Source organism: Hypomesus transpacificus, chromosome 17 (genome assembly GCF_021917145.1).
Source record: "Hypomesus transpacificus isolate Combined female chromosome 17, fHypTra1, whole genome shotgun sequence".
NCBI classification, from domain to species: domain Eukaryota; kingdom Metazoa; phylum Chordata; class Actinopteri; order Osmeriformes; family Osmeridae; genus Hypomesus; species Hypomesus transpacificus.
In genome coordinates, this window is record NC_061076.1 from 16,727,649 (window position 1) to 16,747,998 (window position 20,350).

The 20,350-nt window shown below is 49.1% G+C and overlaps 2 protein-coding genes across 2 annotated transcripts; one reads left to right on the forward strand and one right to left on the reverse strand.

Annotated features, from left to right (window-relative positions):
- Positions 1-364: 364 nt before the first annotated feature.
- On the forward strand, positions 365-13,113 carry samd14 (sterile alpha motif domain containing 14). The gene is made up of 9 exons (XM_047038294.1): positions 365-398; positions 1,599-1,756; positions 1,880-2,198; positions 2,381-2,477; positions 2,585-2,653; positions 3,100-3,256; positions 8,244-8,366; positions 11,433-11,588; positions 11,742-13,113. The coding sequence occupies exons 1-9, from the start codon at positions 365-367 to the stop codon at positions 11,901-11,903; spliced, it is 1,275 nt and encodes a 424-aa protein (XP_046894250.1). The 3' UTR covers positions 11,904-13,113.
- A 2,363-nt stretch (positions 13,114-15,476) lies between these two features.
- On the reverse strand, positions 15,477-19,988 carry csf3a (colony stimulating factor 3 (granulocyte) a). The gene is made up of 5 exons (XM_047038541.1): positions 19,103-19,988; positions 18,669-18,811; positions 17,456-17,566; positions 17,187-17,321; positions 15,477-17,093 (listed from the first exon to the last, which is right to left on the reverse strand). Exons 1-5 carry the CDS (start codon positions 19,116-19,118, stop codon positions 16,905-16,907), a joined length of 594 nt encoding a protein of 197 aa, XP_046894497.1. The 5' UTR covers positions 19,119-19,988; the 3' UTR covers positions 15,477-16,904.
- Positions 19,989-20,350: the final 362 nt, after the last annotated feature.

Consider the following 20,350-nt stretch of genomic DNA (forward strand, 5'->3'; position numbering starts at 1 on the left):
TTTCTCTCTGTCTCTCTCTGTGTCTCTCTCTGGGAAATGGAATGCTAACTTAACAGAACTAAACCAACCTGGCAACCAGATATTTTTCAAACAGCCCAACCTGGCAACCAGATCTTTCTGCAATAACCCGACCGGGCAACCCTCTGCCAGCAGAGGAGGTGTGTGGTGTGGTGAGTGGGGGGGGAGCGTCTGGGGCGGGTGCAGAGCAGAGCAGGGCTGGAGAGCCATCCTGCTGAATCATGCTGGCTCAGCCAGCGCTAACAGAACCATAACAGCTTGTTGGAAACAGGAAGCTGAGTGGTGCTGTTGCAGAGCCAAGGGGCGGCATGCTGAAGTCATTCAGACTCTGGGGGACTTCTGAATGATGTTGAGGGTTGCCCCCAGTCAGAGGGCCTTGTGTGAGGTCTCTCAGCGTCTTCCATGAATCCAAGCTCTCATCATGGACTAGCTGAGGACAAGGCCAGTTCAAGCAGTGGACATACAGTCCCCAAGCGTTGTGCGAAAATGCTTCATTTATATTAATAAACCAAGAGACATTATGTACAGGCTGTGCATACACACACACACAGACAGACATACACAGACACACAGACATACACAGACAGACACACACACACACACACACACACACAGACACACACACACACACACACACACACAGACACACACACACACACACACACACAGACACACAAACACAGATTATGATAGCTGGGCTAGATATGGAGTGTGGTTCTGCAACTTCTGACCTTTTAAAGAAGACGTTATCACACAGTACATCAAGATTAGAGCGAGAAGGAGGGAGGGCGAGGGAGGGGTAGGGGGGGAGGGGGGAAATGTATCCAATGGTTTCTGCTAGCTGGCAGTTTGAGAGCCTGTACTGTGTGGATGATTTATCATCTCTGGCCTCCAAAACAGCCTCATTTAGAGACACTGTCAGCCTCTCTCTCTCTCTCTCTCTCTCTCTCTCTCTCTCTCTCTCTCTCTCTCTCTCTCTCTCTGTCTCTCTCTCTCTATGTCTCTCTCTCTGATCTGTTCTCCCCCTCCCCCCTCTGTTAATTCCGCTCCTGGATGACTGACAGGCAGGTGGAGGTCTGGTGTTTGTGGGTCGATGCTGGTTGACCGGGTCAGAGATCATTCCCCCTAGACGTCTCAGTTCACTGAGATAGTGAGACACACACACTGTCTGATAGGAAGGTGTCGGTAATGTGTGTATGTATGTGTGTGGCTGGGCGGTGGGGGTGCTGTGCGTGTATGTGAATGTGTGTATGGGTGGTGTGTGTAATTGTGTGTGTGTAGTTGGGTTTAAATATGTGTGTGTGTAAGGGGGGTGGGTTTAATTGGTGTGTGTCTGAAGGGATCCTTGATTGGGGTCAGCAGGTCAAGGGCAGCAGGAGAACAACAGTCTTCATCCCTCTGTCATCCCTCTCTCATCCCTCTTTCATCCTCTCTCATCCTCTTTCTCAGTTCCCTGCAGACAGTCAGGGGAGGAATCTCAGTGTATCAAATCTATTCAGCCCTTTTTGTCACAAGCAAGGTCTAAGATGTCTCAGATCATCTCTGAAGTTCTCATCCACTGCTCTGTGATTGTCTCTCAGACCTGAACGAGGCGGTTCCAGAGACAGAGCTGCTGGACAACAGCATCCAGAAGGGGCGGGCCCAGCTGTCCGTCAAAGCCCGGAGGCACCGCCCCTCACGCTCCCGTTTCCGTGACAGCGTGAGCTCCACCGAGGGAGACGACAGCCTGGAGAGGAGGGTGAGTGACGCACGCGACAGCCAATCAATGACCTGGGATCCCCACAGGGCACGCCCACACCCTGAGCAGTTGGTTTCTGTGATACAGCAACTTACTGTCTGTCTGTGTGTGTGTGTGTCCTAGTGTCTGGACAGCCCCCTGTCCTCCGCCCGTTCCCCTCTCCACCCCTCCCTCGGAAACTCCTCCCCCTCCCCCGACATCCTCCTGTCGTCCTCGCCCGCCCTGCGGAGCCCCGCCTTCTCTTTCGACTCCTCCCTGGTCCGCCGCTCGCCCGAGGAGGGCGTGGCCGCCGGCCCCACCCACAGGGGCCGTTACCGCCCGCTGACCAACACCTCGTCCCAGGAGGCCCTGGCCACGCCCAGCCCCTCGCCCTCCAGGTCATGTCCCAGCCCGGACTTCACCCCCGTCTACCTGCGGAGGGGGCGGCGCCCGGACAGTGAGGGTGAGAGGGGCCAACCAGGAGGGGAGGGGGGGGCAGGATAAAGCTTTTACTCTGCTTTGACTCCTGTCTGTTTATGTGTCTGTCTGTCTATCCCTCTGTCTGCCTGCCTGCCTGCCTGCCTGCCTGCCTGCCTGCCTGTCTGTCTGTCTGTCTGTCTGTCTGTCTGTCTGTCTGTCTGTCAGTCCTGGTCACAGATGACAGTAGAGACACCAGTCCAGCAGACCCAGGAAGTCCTGTTATTTTTGACAAGAAGACCAAGAGAAGGTTTCTGGACTTGGGGTGAGTTACATGGAACACACACACACACACCCAACCTCTTCTCCCACACACACATCTCCCTCCCCTCCACACACACACACCCTCACACTGGTCTATATCGTTCACAGGGTGACTCTGCGCCGGTCTTATGTGAGGGTTAGGAAGGAGAAGTCTAACAGGCTGTCTATGGGAAGCAGGTACTGACTTCCACCTCCCTCGACCTCTCTTCACCTCTCTCCACATCTCTCCACCTCCCTCCACCTCTCTCCACCTCTCTCCACATCTCTCCACCTCCCTCCACCTCTCTCCACCTCTCTCCACCTCCCTCCACCTCTCTCCACCTCTCTCCACATCTCTCCACCTCTCTCCACCTCTCTCCACCTCTCTCCACCTCTCTCCACCTCCCTCCACTTCTCTCCACCTCTTTCCCCCTCTCTCCACCTCTCTCCACCTCTCTCCACCTCTCTCCACCCCTCTCCACCTCCCTCCCCCTCCCTCCACCTCTCTCCACCTCTCTCCACCTCTCTCCACCTCCCTCTTCCTCTCTCCACCTCTCTCCACCTCCACAGCTCTCTTGCTATTCGTCTCTCTGCCCAAAATACCTCCACTGCCTGTGTGTGTGTATGCTTGTGTGTGTGTTCAGGGAGCCATCAGAGAGCCCGTCGCGTTCCTCCGGTTCCTTCGTACCGTTCTCCTGGTTCTCCGACAGCGCCCGGGGTTCCGTCTCCTCCGGGGGAACCCCCCCCTGCTCCCCCAAGCTGGCCTCCCAGGACTGCCCCCCCCGCAAGTCTCACTCCCAGGTAACCATGACATCCCAGGCAACCATGACGTCCCAGGTAACCATGACATCCCAAGTAACCATGACGTCCGCTCCCCACAACGCACACAGCTCTAATCCAGTCAAACCTTCATCTGGGCTCGGCTGAGTCAGTCTGGATCCGACAGGGAAGAGTCTCCAGTCGAGCCATTGTCAGGACACAACATGATCTTACAGGGTTCTTGGTGGGGGCGGGAGGTTAGAGTATAACTTCATAATTTGGAGTACACAGTATTCAGTATACAGTACTGGAATAAGACAGCTTATGTTGAGAAATCAGTGTCAGACTTACAAAGTGCATGTCCTAATGGAATAGCTTCCTAGGATGTCCTTGTCCTCTAATGAAGCAGTCCTCTCCTTACAGCGACACCAAACCATCCATCTTGCTTATTCTGTGGACAGCTACGCACATACACACACGCACACACAGACTCACCATACACACACACACACAGACTCACCATACACACACACACACAGACTCACCATACACACACACACACAGACTCACCATACACACACACACACACACAGACTCACCATACACACACACACAGACTCACCATACACACACACACACACACACACACACACACAGACTCACCATACACACACACCACACAGACTCACCATACACACACACACACAGACTCACCATACACACACACCACACAGACTCACCATACACACACACCACACAGACTCACCATACACACACGCCACACAGACTCACCATACACACACACCACACAGACTCACCATACACACACACCACACAGACTCACCATACACACACACACACAGACTCACCATACACACACACATACAGACTTACCATACACACACACACACAGACTCCCCATACACACACACACAGACTCACCATACACACACACACACAGACTCACCATACACACACACACACAGACTCACCATACACACACACCACACAGACTCACCATACACACACACACACAGACTCACCATACACACACACACACAGACTCGCCATACACACACACTCACAGACTCACCATACACACACATTTACATTTTTACATTTACATTTTAGTCATTTAGCAGACGCTCTTATCCAGAGCGACTTACAGTAAGTACAGGGACATTCCCCCCGAGGCAAGTAGGGTGAAGTGCCTTGCCCAAGGACACAACGTCATTTGGCACGGCGGGAAATCGATCCAGCAACCTTCTGATTACTAGCCCGACTCCCTCACCGCTCAGCCATCTGACTCCCTCTACACACACACCACACAGACTCACCATACACACACACACACACACAGAGAGATCTCAATTTGCAGACCTCAGTAGAAAGTGCATGGTGAGATCGATGCTGTTGATTTTCCTCAGGTTGTGTAGGTGACCGCTGGGATGCTGTTAGCTAACCACAGGGTCAAGATGAGCTGAAGAAAAGAGGAGTCATTGTTCAGCTAACATCCAGTCTCCAATGGCAACAGCTCCAAGACCCAGACCCAGACCAGACCCAGGACAGATGACTGTCTTGATGAGACCAGGCCCAGGCCCAGGCCCAGACCCAGGGCAGGCCCAGACCCAGGGCAGATCCAGACCCAGGGCAGATCCAGACCCAGGGCAGACCCAGACCCAGGCCCAGGCCCAGACCCAGGGCAGATCCAGACCCAGGGCAGACCCAGACCCAGGGCAGATCCAGACCCAGGGCAGACCCAGACCCAGGGCAGACCCAGACCCAGGGCAGACCCAGAACAAATGACTGTGTGGATGTAGCATTGTGTGTATCAGACCAGATGACTGTGTGGATGTAGCCTTGTGTGTATCAGACCAGATGACTGTGTGGATGTAGCCTTGTGTGTATCAGACCAGATGACTGTGTGGATGTAGCATTGTGTGTATCAGACCAGATGACTGTGTGGATGTAGCCTTGTGTGTATCAGACCCAGACCCAGACCAGATGACTGTGTGGATGTAGCCTTGTGTGTATCAGACCAGATGACTGTGTGGATGTAGCCTTGTGTGTATCAGACCAGATGACTGTGTGGATGTAGCCTTGTGTGACCCAGACTTCCTCTGTGAGCTCCGTGTAATGAGGAGCACCTGTGCTTGTTTTGTATTCTCCCTCACACCTGCACCATGACTCATCTAAAAGCCCTGTGTGTGTGTGTGTGTGTGTGGGGGGGGGCTTATCTTGGAAGCACAGGGTGTAATTGTCAGTTTGGCTTTTAACAATCACACATCCGGGATGCACTTTCAGTGCTCTCTCTCTGTCTGTCTCTCTCTCCAACCCCTCTCTCTCTCTCCCCCCCTCTCTCTCTCCTCTCCAAACTTCTCCCTGGGGGAGCAGAACCCTATTAAATCCCCCAGCATCGGCCAGCTGGTCAGATGGTTCCGATTGGCTGTCGGTGTCTGCAGAGGGGCCAGTAGCACTTTCAGCAGCCTGAATAACACCATTCCCCCTCTGCTCCTCCTTTCCACCTCTCCACTGCTCCTCCCCTTCTCCTCCCCTCCTCTCCTCCCCTCCTCTCCTCCCCCCTCCTCCTCTCCTCCCCTCCTCTTCTCCTCCTCTCCTGTCCACCTCTCCTCTGCTCCTCCTCTCCTCCCCTCCTCTTCTCCTCCCCTCCTTTCCACCTCTCCACTGCTCCTCCCCTTCACCTCCCCTCCTCTCCTCCTCCTCTCCTGTCCACCTCTCCTCTGCTCCTCCTCTCCTCCCCTCCTCTTCTCCTCCCCTCCTTTCCACCTCTCCACTGCTCCTCCCCTTCTCCTCCCCTCCTCTCCTCCCCCCTCCTCCTCTCCTCCCCTCCTCTTCTCCTCTTCTCCTGTCCACCTCTCCTCTGCTCCTCCTCTCCTCCTTTCCTCCTCTGCTCCTCCCCTCCTCCCCTCCTCTCCGGAGAGCTGTTAGCCTGTGTTCTGCTCCTCTCTCTCACCAACCGTCTCTGGAGGAGGGGATCCCTCACTGAATTGCTCCTCCCAAGGTTTCTTCCATTTTTTCTCCTCTAGTGAGGTTTTCTGGGCATTTTTCCTTGTCTTCCTTGAAGGTTTAGGTTGGTTGAGGGGCAGTTCTATGGGCATATGTGAAGCCCTCTGTGACATGCTTGAGTGTATAAAGGGGCTATACAAAGACATTTAGATTTGATTTTAGTGTACCTTCAGTCGTGTTCACTGTCCCTCCATGTTAGACACAAGTGCAGACGGACCTCAGCCCAGGCAGATGAACAGATCTCAGAGAGTCCCACTCTGTTGGCCAGGCAGATGAACAGATCTCAAAGAGTCCCACTCTGTTGGCCAGGCAGATGAACAGATCTCAGAGAGTTCCACTCTGTTGGCCAGGCAGATGAACAGATCTCAGAGAGTCCCACTCTGTTGGCCAGGCAGATGAATAGATCTCAGAGAGTTCCACTCTGTTGGCCAGGCAGATGAACAGATCTCAGAGAGTCCCACTCTGTTGGCCAGGCAGATGAACAGATCTCAGAGAGTCCCACTCTGTTGGCCAGGCAGATGAACAGATCTCAGAGAGTCCCACTCTGTTGGCCAGGCAGATGAACAGATCTCAGAGAGTCCCACTCTGTTGGCCAGGCAGATGAACAGATCTCAGAGAGTTCCACTCTGTTGGCCAGGCAGATGAACAGATCTCAGAGAGTTCCACTCTGTTGGCCAGGCAGATGAATAGATCTCAGAGAGTTCCACTCTGTTGGCCAGGCAGATGAACAGATCTCAGAGAGTTCCACTCTGTTGGCCAGGCAGATGAATAGATCTCAGAGAGTTCCACTCTGTTGGCCAGGCAGATGAACAGATCTCAGAGAGTTCCACTCTGTTGGCCATGCAGATGAACAGATCTCAGAGAGTCCCACTCTGTTGGCCAGGCAGATGAACAGATCTCAGAGAGTCCCACTCTGTTGGCCAGGCAGATGAACAGATCTCAGAGAGTCCCACTCTGTTGGCCAGGCAGATGAACAGATCTCAGAGAGTCCCACTCTGTTGGCCAGGCAGATGAACAGATCTCAGAGAGTCCCACTCTGTTGGCCAGGCAGATGAATAGATCTCAGAGAGTTCCACTCTGTTGGCCAGGCAGATGAACAGATCTCAGAGAGTTCCACTCTGTTGGCCATGCAGATGAACAGATCTCAGAGAGTCCCACTCTGTTGGCCAGGCAGATGAACAGATCTCAGAGAGTCCCACTCTGTTGGCCAGGCAGATGAACAGATCTCAGAGAGTCCCACTCTGTTGGCCAGGCAGATGAACAGATCTCAGAGAGTCCCACTCTGTTGGCCAGGCAGATGAATAGATCTCAGAGAGTTCCACTCTGTTGGCCAGGCAGATGAACAGATCTCAGAGAGTTCCACTCTGTTGGCCATGCAGATGAACAGATCTCAGAGAGTCCCACTCTGTTGGCCAGGCAGATGAACAGATCTCAGAGAGTCCCACTCTGTTGGCCAGGCAGATGAACAGATCTCAGAGAGTCCCACTCTGTTGGCCAGGCAGATGAACAGATCTCAGAGAGTTCCACTCTGTTGGCCAGGCAGATGAACAGATCTCAGAGAGTTCCACTCTGTTGGCCAGGCAGATGAACAGATCTCAGAGAGTTCCACTCTGTTGGCCAGGCAGATGAACAGATCTCAGAGAGTCCCACTCTGTTGGCCAGGCAGATGAACAGATCTCAGAGAGTCCCACTCTGTTGGCCAGGCAGATGAATAGATCTCAGAGAGTTTCACTCTGTTGGCCAGGCAGATGAACAGATCTCAGAGAGTCCCACTCTGTTGGCCAGGCAGATGAACAGATCTCAGAGAGTTCCACTCTGTTGGCCAGGCAGATGAACAGATCTCAAAGAGTCCCACTCTGTTGGCCAGGCCTCCTCACGTCAACAGCCCTGTGATCTCCTGCACCACTCCATGCTGTCATACTAATACCAGACCAAAATATGTTTAAAGATGTATGTTATACATATCTCCCTCCCTCCCTCCCTCCCTCCCTCCCTCCTCCAGGAGTCAGCCCTCAGTGAGGAGTTTTCTCCCAGGAGTCCTCCCCAGACCTCCAGCGGTTCAACAGCAGACTCATCCTCTCGCTCCTCCCACCCCTACCACACCCTGTCCCAGTCCTCAGACGAGGTGAGACCCTCACCCCTACCACACCCTACCACACACCCCTCCCCCCCCTACCACACCCTCCTCCCCCTGACAGTGTGACACAGACCAGCAGGCCGAACCATTATCTCCACTAGACCAGAGGTGTGAAGGATGAGTGAAAGCTTAGGTGTGTTTGCTATCAGAGGGGGTTAAAAAGCTCTAATCACGCGTAAGCAGAGCGATGCGCTACAGCCCTGGGGCCACAACAAGGCCTGCTGTTGTTCTGCCAACTCACCACCAGGGGGCAGCAGACTGTGTTTCTGTGGAGGTGAGACCCCACCATGACACTGCTCAGTCAGCAGGCCGTATCTCCCTGCCTGCTCATCTCCCTTCCCCACTCCTCCCCCCCTCTCACTGGCCTTCCTGTGGGGGCTGTTGCTGTGTGTCAGAGGGAGCCAGCGGCTCTGACTGTGGAGGCTGTGGTGTGTTGAGGCTGTAGTGTGGAGGCTGTGGTGTGTGGAGGCTGTGGTGCGTTGAGGCTGTGGTGCGTTGAGGCTGTAGTGTGTTGAGGCTGTGGTGTGTTGAGGCTGTGGTGTGTTGAGGCTGTAGTGTGTTGAGGCTGTAGTGTGGAGGCTGTGGTGTGTGGAGGCTGTAGTGTGGAGGCTGTGGTGTGTTGAGGCTGTGGTTTTGAGGCTGTGGTGTGTTGAGGATGTGGTGCGTTGAGGCTGTGGTGCGTTGAGGCTGTAGTGTGTTGAGGCTGTGGTGTGTTGAGGCTGTGGTGTGTTGAGGCTGTAGTGTGTTGAGGCTGAAGTGTGTTGAGGCTGTGGTGTGCTGAGGCTGTAGTGTGTTGAGGCTGTGGTGTGCTGAGGCTGTAGTGTGTTGAGGCTGTGGTGCGTTGAGGCTGTGGTGTGTTGAGGCTGTGGTGTGTTGAGGCTGTGGTGTGTTGAGGCTGTGGTGTGTTGAGGCTGTGATGTGTTGAGGCTGTGGTGTGTTGAGGCTGTAGTGTGTTGAGGCTGTAGTGTGTTGAGGCTGTGGTGTGTTGAGGCTGTGGTGTGTGGAGGCTGTAGTGTGTTGAGGCTGTAGTGTGTTGAGGCTGTGGTGTGTTGAGGCTGTAGTGTGGAGGCTGTGGTGTGGAGGCTGTAGTGTGTAGGCTGTGGTGTGTTGAGGCTGTGGTGTGTGGAGGCTGTAGTGTGTTGAGGCTGTAGTGTGTTGAGGCTGTGGTGTGTTGAGGCTGTAGTGTGTGGAGGCTGTAGTGTGTTGAGGCTGTGATGTGTTGAGGCTGTAGTGTGTTGAGGCTGTAGTGTGTTGAGGCTGTGGTGTGTGTGTGGAGGCTGTGGTGTGTTGAGGCTGTGGTGTGCTGAGGCTGTAGTGTGTTGAGGCTGTGGTGCGTTGAGGCTGTGGTGTGTTGAGGCTGTGGTGTGTTGAGGCTGTGGTGTGTTGAGGCTGTAGTGTGTTGAGGCTGTAGTGTGTTGAGGCTGTGGTGTGTTGAGGCTGTGGTGTGTGGAGGCTGTAGTGTGTTGAGGCTGTAGTGTGTAGGCTGTGGTGTGTTGAGGCTGTAGTGTGTGGAGGCTGTAGTGTGGAGGCTGTAGTGTTGAGGCTATGGTGTGTTGAGGCTGTGATGTGTGGAGGCTGTGGTGTGTTGAGGCTGTAGTGTTGAGGCTGTGGTGTGTTGAGGCTGTGATGTGTTGAGGCTATGGTGTGTTGAGGCTGTGGTGTGTTGAGGCTGTGGTGTGTTGAGGCTGTAGTGTGTTGAGGCTGTGGTGTGTTGAGGCTGTGGTGTGTTGAGGCTGTAGTGTGTTGAGGCTGTGGTGTGTTGAGGCTGTGGTGTGTTGAGGCTGTAGTGTGTTGAGGCTGTAGTGTGTTGAGGCTGTGGTGTGTGTGTGGAGGCTGTGGTGTGTTGAGGCTGTGGTGTGCTGAGGCTGTAGTGTGTTGAGGCTGTGGTGCGTTGAGGCTGTGGTGCGTTGAGGCTGTGGTGTGTTGAGGCTAGGGTGTGTTGAGGCTGTGGTGTGTTGAGGCTGTAGTGTTGAGGCTGTAGTGTTGAGGCTGTAGTGTGGAGGCTGTAGTGTGTTGAGGCTGTAGTGTGTTGAGGCTGTGGTGTGTTGAGGCTGTAGTGTGTTGAGGCTGTGGTGTTGAGGCTGTGGTGTGTGTTGAGGCTGTGGTGTGTTGAGGCTGTAATGTGCTGAGGCTGTAGTGTGTTGAGGCTGTGGTGTGTTGAGGCTGTAGTGTGTTGAGGCTGTGGTGTGTTGAGGCTGTGGTGTGTTGAGGCTGTAGTGTGTTGAGGCTGTGGTGTTGAGGCTGTGGTTTGTTGAGGCTGTGGTGCATTGAGGCTGTTGTGCATTGAGGCTGTAGTGTGTTGAGGCTGTGGTGTGTTGAGGCTGTGGTGTGTTGAGGCTGTGGTGTGTTGAGGCTGTAGTGTGTTGAGGCTGTGGTGTTGAGGCTGTAGTGTGTTGAGGCTGTAGTGTGGAGGCTGTAGTGTGTTGAGGCTGTAGTGTGTTGAGGCTGTGGTGTTGAGGCTGTGGTGTGTTGAGGCTGTGGTGTGTTGAGGCTGTGGTGTGTTGAGGCTGTAGTGTGTTGAGGCTGTGGTGTGTTGAGGCTGTGGTGTGTTGAGGCTGTAGTGTGTTGAGGCTGTAGTGTGTTGAGGCTGTGGTGTGTTGAGGCTGTAGTGTTGAGGCTGTGGTGTGTTGAGGCTGTAGTGTGGAGGCTGTAGTGTGTTGAGGCTGTAGTGTGTGTTGAGGCTGTGGTGTGTGTGTGTGGAGGCTGTGGTGTGTTGAGGCTGTGGTGTGTTGAGGCTGTGGTGTGTGGAGGCTGTGGTGTGTGGAGGCTGTGGTGTGTTGAGGCTGTGATGTGTTGAGGCTGTGGTGTGTTGAGGCTGTGGTGTTGAGGCTGTGGTGTGTTGAGGCTGTAGTGAGGAGGCTGTAGTGTGTTGAGGCTGTAGTGTGTGTTGAGGCTGTGGTGTGTGTGTGTGGAGGCTGTGGTGTGTTGAGGCTGTGGTGTGGAGGCTGTGGTGTGGAGGCTGTAGTGTTGAGGCTGTGGTGTGTTGAGGCTGTAGTGTGTTGAGGCTGTGGTGTGTTGAGGCTGTGGTGTTGAGGCTGTGTCTCTGCCCCCCAGCCCACAGACGAGCCCCTGGGCCTGGTGTCGTCGTGGAGCACCCTGCAGGTGTGTCAGTGGCTCCAGGGTCTGAACATGGAGCAGTACATCCCAGAGTTCTCTGCCAGGGACATCGACGGGGAACAACTGCTGCAGATGGACAACAGCAAGCTGAAGGTGAGAGGAGGGGAGACCATTACATGTTGACCATATTTATTTCATTTCAATCCTTCACAGTCCTATCAAGTAATTTACATTCTATTATACTCCACTTTGTTCTGTTTTAGTCTAGTGTAGACCATTTGAATCTCATTCTAATCTCATTCTTAGGGCTTGGGCGTGAACAGTTATTCAGACCGCAGCGCTCTCAAACGTCGCATCAAGGATATCCACACGGCGGCGGACAAGGAGCGCAAGGCGCAGGACAAGCTGGAGAAACAAAAGGAGAAACAGCGGAGGAAGGATCTGGAGCAGCACAGGAGCTACACCTAGCCACCAGATGGCGCCACAACGCCCCCGTGACATCTGGGGGGGTGTTCAGGAACACACGGCTTTTTAACTGTCGCAGTCGGACAGAAGAACAACATGAGTCGATGATGAACTGTACGGCTTTATTACAGTAAAATGTCCGGGTGAGACCACATACTCAAGAAGTGTCATTCTTGGACAGTTGTCAGCAGGCGAAGTATGTGGAAATTCTGATACATTTTTGGTACTGGAAAATAAATATGGTATGTTATATGTACACAAATGTATTCCAACATTTTACAAAACACAAAAAGGGCCTACTTGCCAAAAAGATTTTGTTAATGGATATATATTAACTATGCTATGAGTGCTATTAGAACGCTTTATATTCCCCGGACAGACTGTCAAATCTTGAAAACAACAATGACAAATCAAAGACTTTCGCAAACCATCACCACAAACTCACCATCAAACCTGTGTTTTTTACATTGTATGTAAAAGACTGATTCTACCTTTCATTAAGCACAACATCTCTCTCCAACACATCACAACAACATCACTTCCTGTAACGTGAGTCAGCTCCGGCGAGCTGCCATCACGTCAAGCCACAGATAAAGACCCTCAAGTGAGCGACTCATGGACTAGACCTGTGTTAGACTACCGAGTGTGTTTGTATATACAGTACTGTATGTTTACAATCTGCATGTTTGTGATTGTGGTATGTGGATGTGTGTGGGTATGTTTGTATAACTGTTTCAGGGGGAGGTTGTAGGAGGTCGGTACAGGACTCTGGTGGAGTTCGGGTACTTCTCAGTGGCTTGAAGCCTTCTCTTCATCTTCCTCTCCTCCTCTTCATCTTCCTCTCCTCCTCTTCCTCTCTCGCCCTCCTTCCCTCTCCTCTCTTCAAACATCGTCGCAGGAGGGTTTTCAGTCAGAGGAGAGACGCAGAGACGCAGATGTAATTACCCCAGTGCTGTACGCTGTCGCTTCAGTCACTCTGGTTCGATCTGATCTACTTACGTGTCGAGAGTAACGGTCAGAGCTGGCAGATCAGACGAAGGCTCATGTGCATCATTTTTGACAACAATGGTCAATAAAAACAGCCCTTGCCCTCAAACGAGTTATAGGCTGCCTGTTTCATCCCCGTCCTTATCTCATTACTCAAACATTGTCACTCGCCTCTCTCGTTCCTTGTGCAACACAGGGACTCCCGACTCACACCATGGTCCTGACTCAGCTGAACGCTGTGTCACGTCTTACATTGTTTACACTTAGAGGAAGTGGGCGGGGCCGGACTTCAGGTTTCCCGAGGTGAAGCAATTGATTACGGCCACACAGGAAATACTCTGAGGAAATTGCTAATAATTATTACAGTTTTTCTCGATTGCTTTGGCTCAATTCTTGAAACAGAAATTACATTCTCAAAGCTCCACGTGCATTTAGCAAAATAGCCTATATGGTTCAGCACAACTACATAGATCACCTTCAAAAGGTCATATCTCACCCAAAACAGTTGGGTGACATGCTTCAAAACCAAATCATGTTCTCATATAAGTAGTCAGTGCCCCCAAAATGAAAAGTTCCTTCTCGATTGCTTTGGCTCATCTCTCGAGAAAAAAGAGAACATTCTCAAACCTTTAAATACATTTGCCAAAATAACCCAGATGGTTCAGCAAAACACCATGGAACACCTGCAAAGGGTCATCTCTTTCCTAAAACAGACAACTTATCAGTCAAAACGAAATCCTTTTCTCATCCAAATAATCAGTGCCCCCAAAATGAACAAGTTACAACTAAACAACATGAACCTCAAAAGTGCAAGAGTGTACCTGTAGAAAAGCAAGCAACAATACTGTAATGTATGCTTCATGTTTTGGCTAACCACAATGTTATCTCGTTGTTTAGGATCATTGACCTATGCACTTTTGTAAAACTCTCTCTTGGAAGTCGCTTTGGATAAAAGCAAAATGAATACATGTAAAATGTAAATGTGTATCAAACTGAAAAAATATTACAGTAATTCAAAAGTAGCCTACAAGGTTTCACATCACATATTGCACTTACACTGCCATGGAAATTGTTACTGTAATTGCCATACATCATGGTTACTGTTACAGGAAATGTGTACAGCACAATATACTTTCATACAATAAGCACATCAAAACTAACATTATGTATAACCTACACTAGTAGTATGAGTAATCACAGTAAGTTTCAGGCAAGTGACACTTTCACAGAGTTAGCAGGGGGTGCATTACAGTAAGCCTGGCATGAAATGCACCTCCTCTATTGTCTGTCCTCTATGATTCCTATTGTACACTGAGGGGACTAGTATGAGTAACCACGGTACTTTTCAGGCATTTGACCCCTTCCTAGTCAGAGTTGCAGAGGGTGCATTTCATGGCAAGAAGGAAACACATACAGTAAGAAAGTAAAGCAAAGCTGGAGTTTCACTAGTTGTTGTCCTCACTGTCTGTCTGGCCACAGATTTCATTGACATCACATCTGATGTTCTCCCTTACGATGCAACAGGGGAAGAATTGTTGTTCATGCCGCAACAATCCCCTACACTGATCTGCTGTGACATCATCACAAGCAGCATCCATTGTCTGGAGCAGGGAGCTCTGGTTTTGAACCCGATGCTCATAAACCCTCCACCTCCATGCAGAAAAAACCTCCTGGATAGGACTAAGGAATGGGGAGTCAGGTGATATGAGCACCATCAGCATTCTTTGATGGGCAGTGAACCCTGATGAGTGGGTGACGGTGGAAGCTTACATTGTCCCACACAATGACAAATATAAGAAAGTTGTCTCATGTAGAGGGATAAGATCGGCGTGCAGGCGGTCCAAGGACACCAGGAGTGTCTGGGTATTATATGGGCCAAGACTGGGAATGTGGGTGACTACACCATTCTCTGAAATGGCAGCACAAACAGTGATGTTTCCCCCGAGCTGGCCTGGGACAAGCTCTATATATTTGATGGAAGGATTTATACTCCTGAATAGCTCCTGTCAGCTAACTAAACTTACTGTGTGATTGGTGATCGGTTGTGTCCCCTTGTTTAGTAAAGTTCTAGTTGCACCTGACAATGACTGTAAGCAGATGATCTAAGAGATCCATATTACAGTATATACCATTATGTTTTTCATGGTATTATGTGCCTGAAACATTTTGACAGTGGAGTGAACTGTTGTGCAGGTGATGATGTACACAAGGAAATTATGCCAATATGTTTTGCAGAGAACAACCACTTGACTGAGAAACAACAGTCATGTTAAACCAGCAAGATATTTTTCAATTGATAGTTGGCCTAATTGAAGGCAATTATACCTAACCATTTCAAAGATGTGCGAAATCATTTGAAATGTGTGCAAACTGTAGGCAATTGCACTTGTCATTACAAGGATGTGCTAATACAATTGCAATTTGATTAAAGGAATGAACAATTCCAATCTGTTGTGAACAAGTGCCCAGCGGTTTGGAGGTTTGCACGTGTTGTTTTGAGAATGTCATTTCTGTTTCGTGAAATGAGCCAAACCAACTGAGAAAACTGTAAAACCTTTTAGCAAGGGAAATAATGCAAGGCCGCAACACTTTTCGACAGTAAATCATTTATTTATTTTTCATGTATTGAAATTGTCTGGAACATTACATAAATTACATGGGGAAATACATTTCTGCAGTATTGTTTTACATTCACAACATTTTTGGGAGGCGGCATAGCATAAACATTTTTTTCATAAAAAATAAATACATTTCATATAAATAGGCTTTAGAAATACAATCATATGTGTAATGTATAGTGATGACTTACAGAAATACAGAAAGCCATTTCCCATTGCGTTTACTCAATGCAATTGTCAATGTAAAACAAACAATAAAAAACGGTTTCCCTTTAAAACAAGGACTTTTGGGAAACAGGCAGTCCCAGTGCCTTGCTACGTTACTCCTACATAAGACGAGGTAAAGGCACTTGTGCACAACTAAACACTGTCATCACAGAGGTTCACTCTCATCCTTCTGTCTGTGTAAAAGTCTTATTAATAAATACATTCATACTTCAGAGAAACGCACAATAAGTTAAAATTGCAAACATGAGGATTCCTGAACCGATTCCAAAGACAAGTACAAATAATCATACCAAATAAATCATTCATAAATAACCTAATAACTTAATAAATAGTATAAATACAACATCATAAATTAAAAAGACATTCAGTGTGAGAACCCATCAACCAGGAGGGACTTTCAACATTCCTGAGTTTCTCTGGAACTGAAAGACAAAAGTTACAAAAGGGGAATCTGCTGACAGACAGGTGGGGACTTGCTTTATATTCCCATCCTGCTTTCCGTGTGCTCCGACAGAAAACGGAAAAAGGAGCAGTTGTCTATTCTGCACCGTTGACATGGACACCGCCACATAATGACAACTCAATGAATGAATCCTATTAAATGCTTTCAAATCCAAATTGAAACAATTGAGGCGCACGTCAATGTTTCGGATTTACCGTGGTTATGAAACTGACTCCTAGAAATTTCTCTTTTGAAATGTGATTGTGCTTTCATTTTGAGATTCAGTCAGCAACTGTCAGATTTGACACTGACCAGGGCTCCATTGAAAAGGAAATTATTCATATCAACGGGGCTGCACTGGTTAAATAAAGGGTTATAACGTGTTCTAATGAACTCAAAGCCATATAACGCTTTCCAGGAAAAAGGGTGTGGGGAGAGGGGAGCAGAGAAACAAGCTCAAACTGGAGAGACAAGGAAAAAATGTTGTTTTCATGTGTTGTGCGCTGTTAGTCCTCCACTCAGCCAGACCTTAGCTCTGTACCCGCCACCGCAGAGAGAACCCAACCACTCTCCAGCCTCTGCTTCCTGGGGATCTGAGCCTGCTCGCTGGTCGGCTTCCTTCCCAGGTCCCAGGCAGAGAGGCGTGGCTGTCCTCACCCCTGGGTCCCAGGTAGAGAGGCGTGGCTGTTCCTCACCCCTGGGTCCCAGGTAGAGAGGTGTGTATGTTCCTCACCCCTGGGTCCCAGGCAGAGTGGTGCGTATGTTCCTCAGGCTTCGGACCAGGTCGTGGCTGAAGGTGCGTAGCTGCAGCAGGGCCAGGTGAGTGGCCACCTGGACCTCGTAGCTTCCTGAGATGTTGAGCGTGAAGCCTGGCTCCTCAGACTTTGGGGTAACGCTCAGCTGGGACTGGCCCTGCATCTGAGAACACACACAATAAACATGGATGCTTGTCCCAGTGTGTGTGTACCTATCTTTGTGTGTGTGTGTGTGAGCCTCACACAGCAGTCTCACCTTGTTGACCAGGGCCTGCAGGTCTCTGAGGTCTGCCTGCAGGTGCTTGGTGGCGCTGCTGGAGGCTGGTGTCAGAGCTCCCAGCAGGCTGTGGTGCAGCTGCAGACCCAGGCTCATGCGCTGCAGACACACCTCCTGCAGGGCGGAGCACACACACACCGTCACACACACACCCTCTGCACGCTGACGGGCAGTGGCAAACACGTGTGGAAGACAGGTGCACAGACACACATGTATGCACACACACACACACACACACACACACTGACCAGGGTGAAGTGTGTTGATATGGCTTTGAAGGTAGGGGCCGGAGGGATGCCCAGAGTTTTCACCATCAGTTGCAGGTCCCCAGTCTGGCTGGAGGGGTCAAGGGTCTGGTCCTGAGGACAACAGAATGATTGGTCAGACAGAGAGGAGCCCCTTCCTCCGTCTAATGATCCAGGCTGGATCTGACATCCAGTTGGTGTGTTGTTCTTGTTCACTCTGGGAGGCTATGGTCCCGGTTACCTCTGAAGAAGTTTCTGTTTGATTTACTGTCACAGCGTCTTTTCTGACATCTCGTTACAGATTTACGAGTGACTGTCTCAGCCAATCATGTCCATCATGAATGATTGTCTCAGTCAATCATGTCCATCATGAATGACTGTCTCAGTCAATCATGTCCATCATGAATGACTGTCTCAGTCAATCAAGTCCATCATGAATGACCGTCTCAGCCAATCATGAATGTAGGTCATGAAATACATATGAGGGGTTCGAAAAGCTAAAAATATCTGGGAAAAGATTTTTAAAATATAAACTGCTTAATTAGATTTCAGTATAATAATGAATGAATGAAAATTGCAACCCACTGGTTAGCTTGCAGTGAATTTACAGTTAACATGATAAAAGTAACACTTTCAAGTTTCAGTTTGATTTGCCATTTGTATGTACAGGTGAGTACTCCGTATTAACCAGGTGAGTACTGAGTATTAAACACAGGTGAGTACTGAGTATTAAACACAGGTGAGTACTGAGTATTAAACACAGGTGAGTACTGAGTATTAACCAGGTGAGTACTGAGTATTAACCAGAGATGGGATGGAACAAAGTACAAATACTTTGTTACTGTACTTAGGTAGATTTTTCTGGTATCAGTACTTCACAATTTGTATGAAAACCATTTCCTAAAACACTAAAACAGGTAGGCTAGTAGTAATGATTACTTTTTACAAAAGTATCTGTCAGATCCCATACTTCTTTACCTTAACTTAACTTGAGTGAAAAAGTGTAGCAAATGACCTACTTCAACAGTATTTTTGAACATGAGTATCTGTACTTCTACTTGAGTGAAGGATGTGTGTACTTTTGCTATCTCTAGGCCTATTAACGTGCGTAAAATACGTCTTTAAGTAGGCCTACGCCATACTACAAAAGGTACTCCTACTTATAAAATATTCATGAAGAACATACAGGTAAATAGAGGTCTTCTTGCAAACTTACCTTTTGGACCGAAGGAATGCTGCGAAGGATCTTCTCAACCAAGCCCTGTGCTTGCTCCAGCGTCTGTTCGAAGTCTGCGTCATCAGGAAGATGGACAGGCGCAGCACACACCAGGGCAGCTACACAGCACTGCAGAGCTACAACTAACAAGGGACACAATTAAACGCCGTATAATCGATGCAAGTTGCAACCGATTAATAACAGTAAAGAAAAGGAAAAACACGCATGCGTTCCGCCAAATAGGCTTATTTGAAAGAGTGTGCGAAACAAGAAGGGTCTTCATGAAGTTATTAGGCATTTGAGACGATATAATTCTCAGCAGTGCAGCCTTATTGTAAGGCTGCACTGCCCCATATTAGTTTGGATTAAAATATCAAATACCTAGAAGCTTACTGATAATGACATCACATCAGCATTTGTCAAATATTACTTACTCAAAAGCGATTTCATTCCGTGTCAGTATAATGTAAAGATATTAAAGCTTGATTCTTAACTGCCATTTGGATGATATTAGGCTTCCTACTTATACTGAAATGCAGAGTGGGATTTCCAACTGATGACGACCACAGACGGAGATGACTCTTACTTTTGTCAACATTTTTAAATGAAACGTGTATATGCGTCACTCCAGGAGACTAAGATGGGCTGTAACAACTTGGGAAGTCTATTGTCATTGGGCGTTGTAATGTCGTTGTAATGCTCACGAAAGCAATTTTGTCAAAGGTGTCAATTTACATTACATTTAGTCATTTAACAGACGCTCTTATCCAGAGCGACCTACAGTAAGTAGGCTACAGGGACATTCCCCGAGGCAAGTGAAGTGCTTGCCCAAGGACACATCGTCATTTTTGCAAAGCTGGGAACTGGCAACCGTCTGGTTAGTAGCCCGATTCCTTAACCGCTCAGCCATCTGAATCCCTTACATTACGGATTACAGTTTTTTACAATTGCTATGACCATTTTTTCAATACTTTTAACACATTTCCGAAACTCTTGACACAGTTAGCACACCATCCGTCTGTGTAGATAGGGTAACTGATGAAGTACTGTAAATGGCAGCGTATTTCTGTTATCTTGCAGTAATGTCCCTTTTGCAAATGAAGCCTTTACTGCAGCAATTCTCCGTCTTATTTTTCATAAACCGTACATTCCATTAAGCTACTCTGATATGGGTCATTCATTTTTTTTTTACTGAATTTCTGCTGCAAAAGAAACAAAATGCATTTGCTAAACCCAACGAAACAAAAATGTAGAGGCTTCCAAAGGTACTGTAGGCCTATTGCAAAACACAATCTATGAGCAAATTCTGTGGAATCCCTCCCCCACCACACCACCACCACACCACCAAGTCAACGGCACAATAATGGGTGTGAACACACAAACACACTTTAATTTACAGTATTTTACAATCGCTATGGCAATTTGTTCAATACTTTTAACAAGTTTCCTAAACTCTTGACACAGTTAGCACAACATCCGTCTGTGTAGGCTACACATTTCTTGTTGCTTTGACACAAAATGCATAGACTAAACACGAATTTAAAACGCTTGAACTTCTTTTACACACAAGTTCAACCAAGACCTAAACAATTGATTTGTAAAAAACTGGTCAAAGTGAACAGTTGTTCATATTGTGATATTTCTTGCAGTAAACGAAGCCTAAATGAAGCAAATGCAGGAAA

Coding starts and splice junctions, on each gene's coding strand:
- samd14 (XM_047038294.1), top strand. CDS start 365: ATGTTGAGGGTTGCCCCCAGTCAGAGGGCCTTGT. Junction 2,478..2,584: donor AGAAGGTTTCTGGACTTGGG/GTGAGTTACATG, acceptor TATCGTTCACAG/GGTGACTCTGCGCCGGTCTT. Junction 3,257..8,243: donor CCCGCAAGTCTCACTCCCAG/GTAACCATGACA, acceptor TCCCTCCTCCAG/GAGTCAGCCCTCAGTGAGGA.
- csf3a (XM_047038541.1), bottom strand. Junction 17,567..18,668: donor GCATTCCTTCGGTCCAAAAG/GTAAGTTTGCAA, acceptor TGTTGTCCTCAG/GACCAGACCCTTGACCCCTC. Junction 17,094..17,186: donor TGCAGGCCCTGGTCAACAAG/GTGAGACTGCTG, acceptor GTGTGTTCTCAG/ATGCAGGGCCAGTCCCAGCT.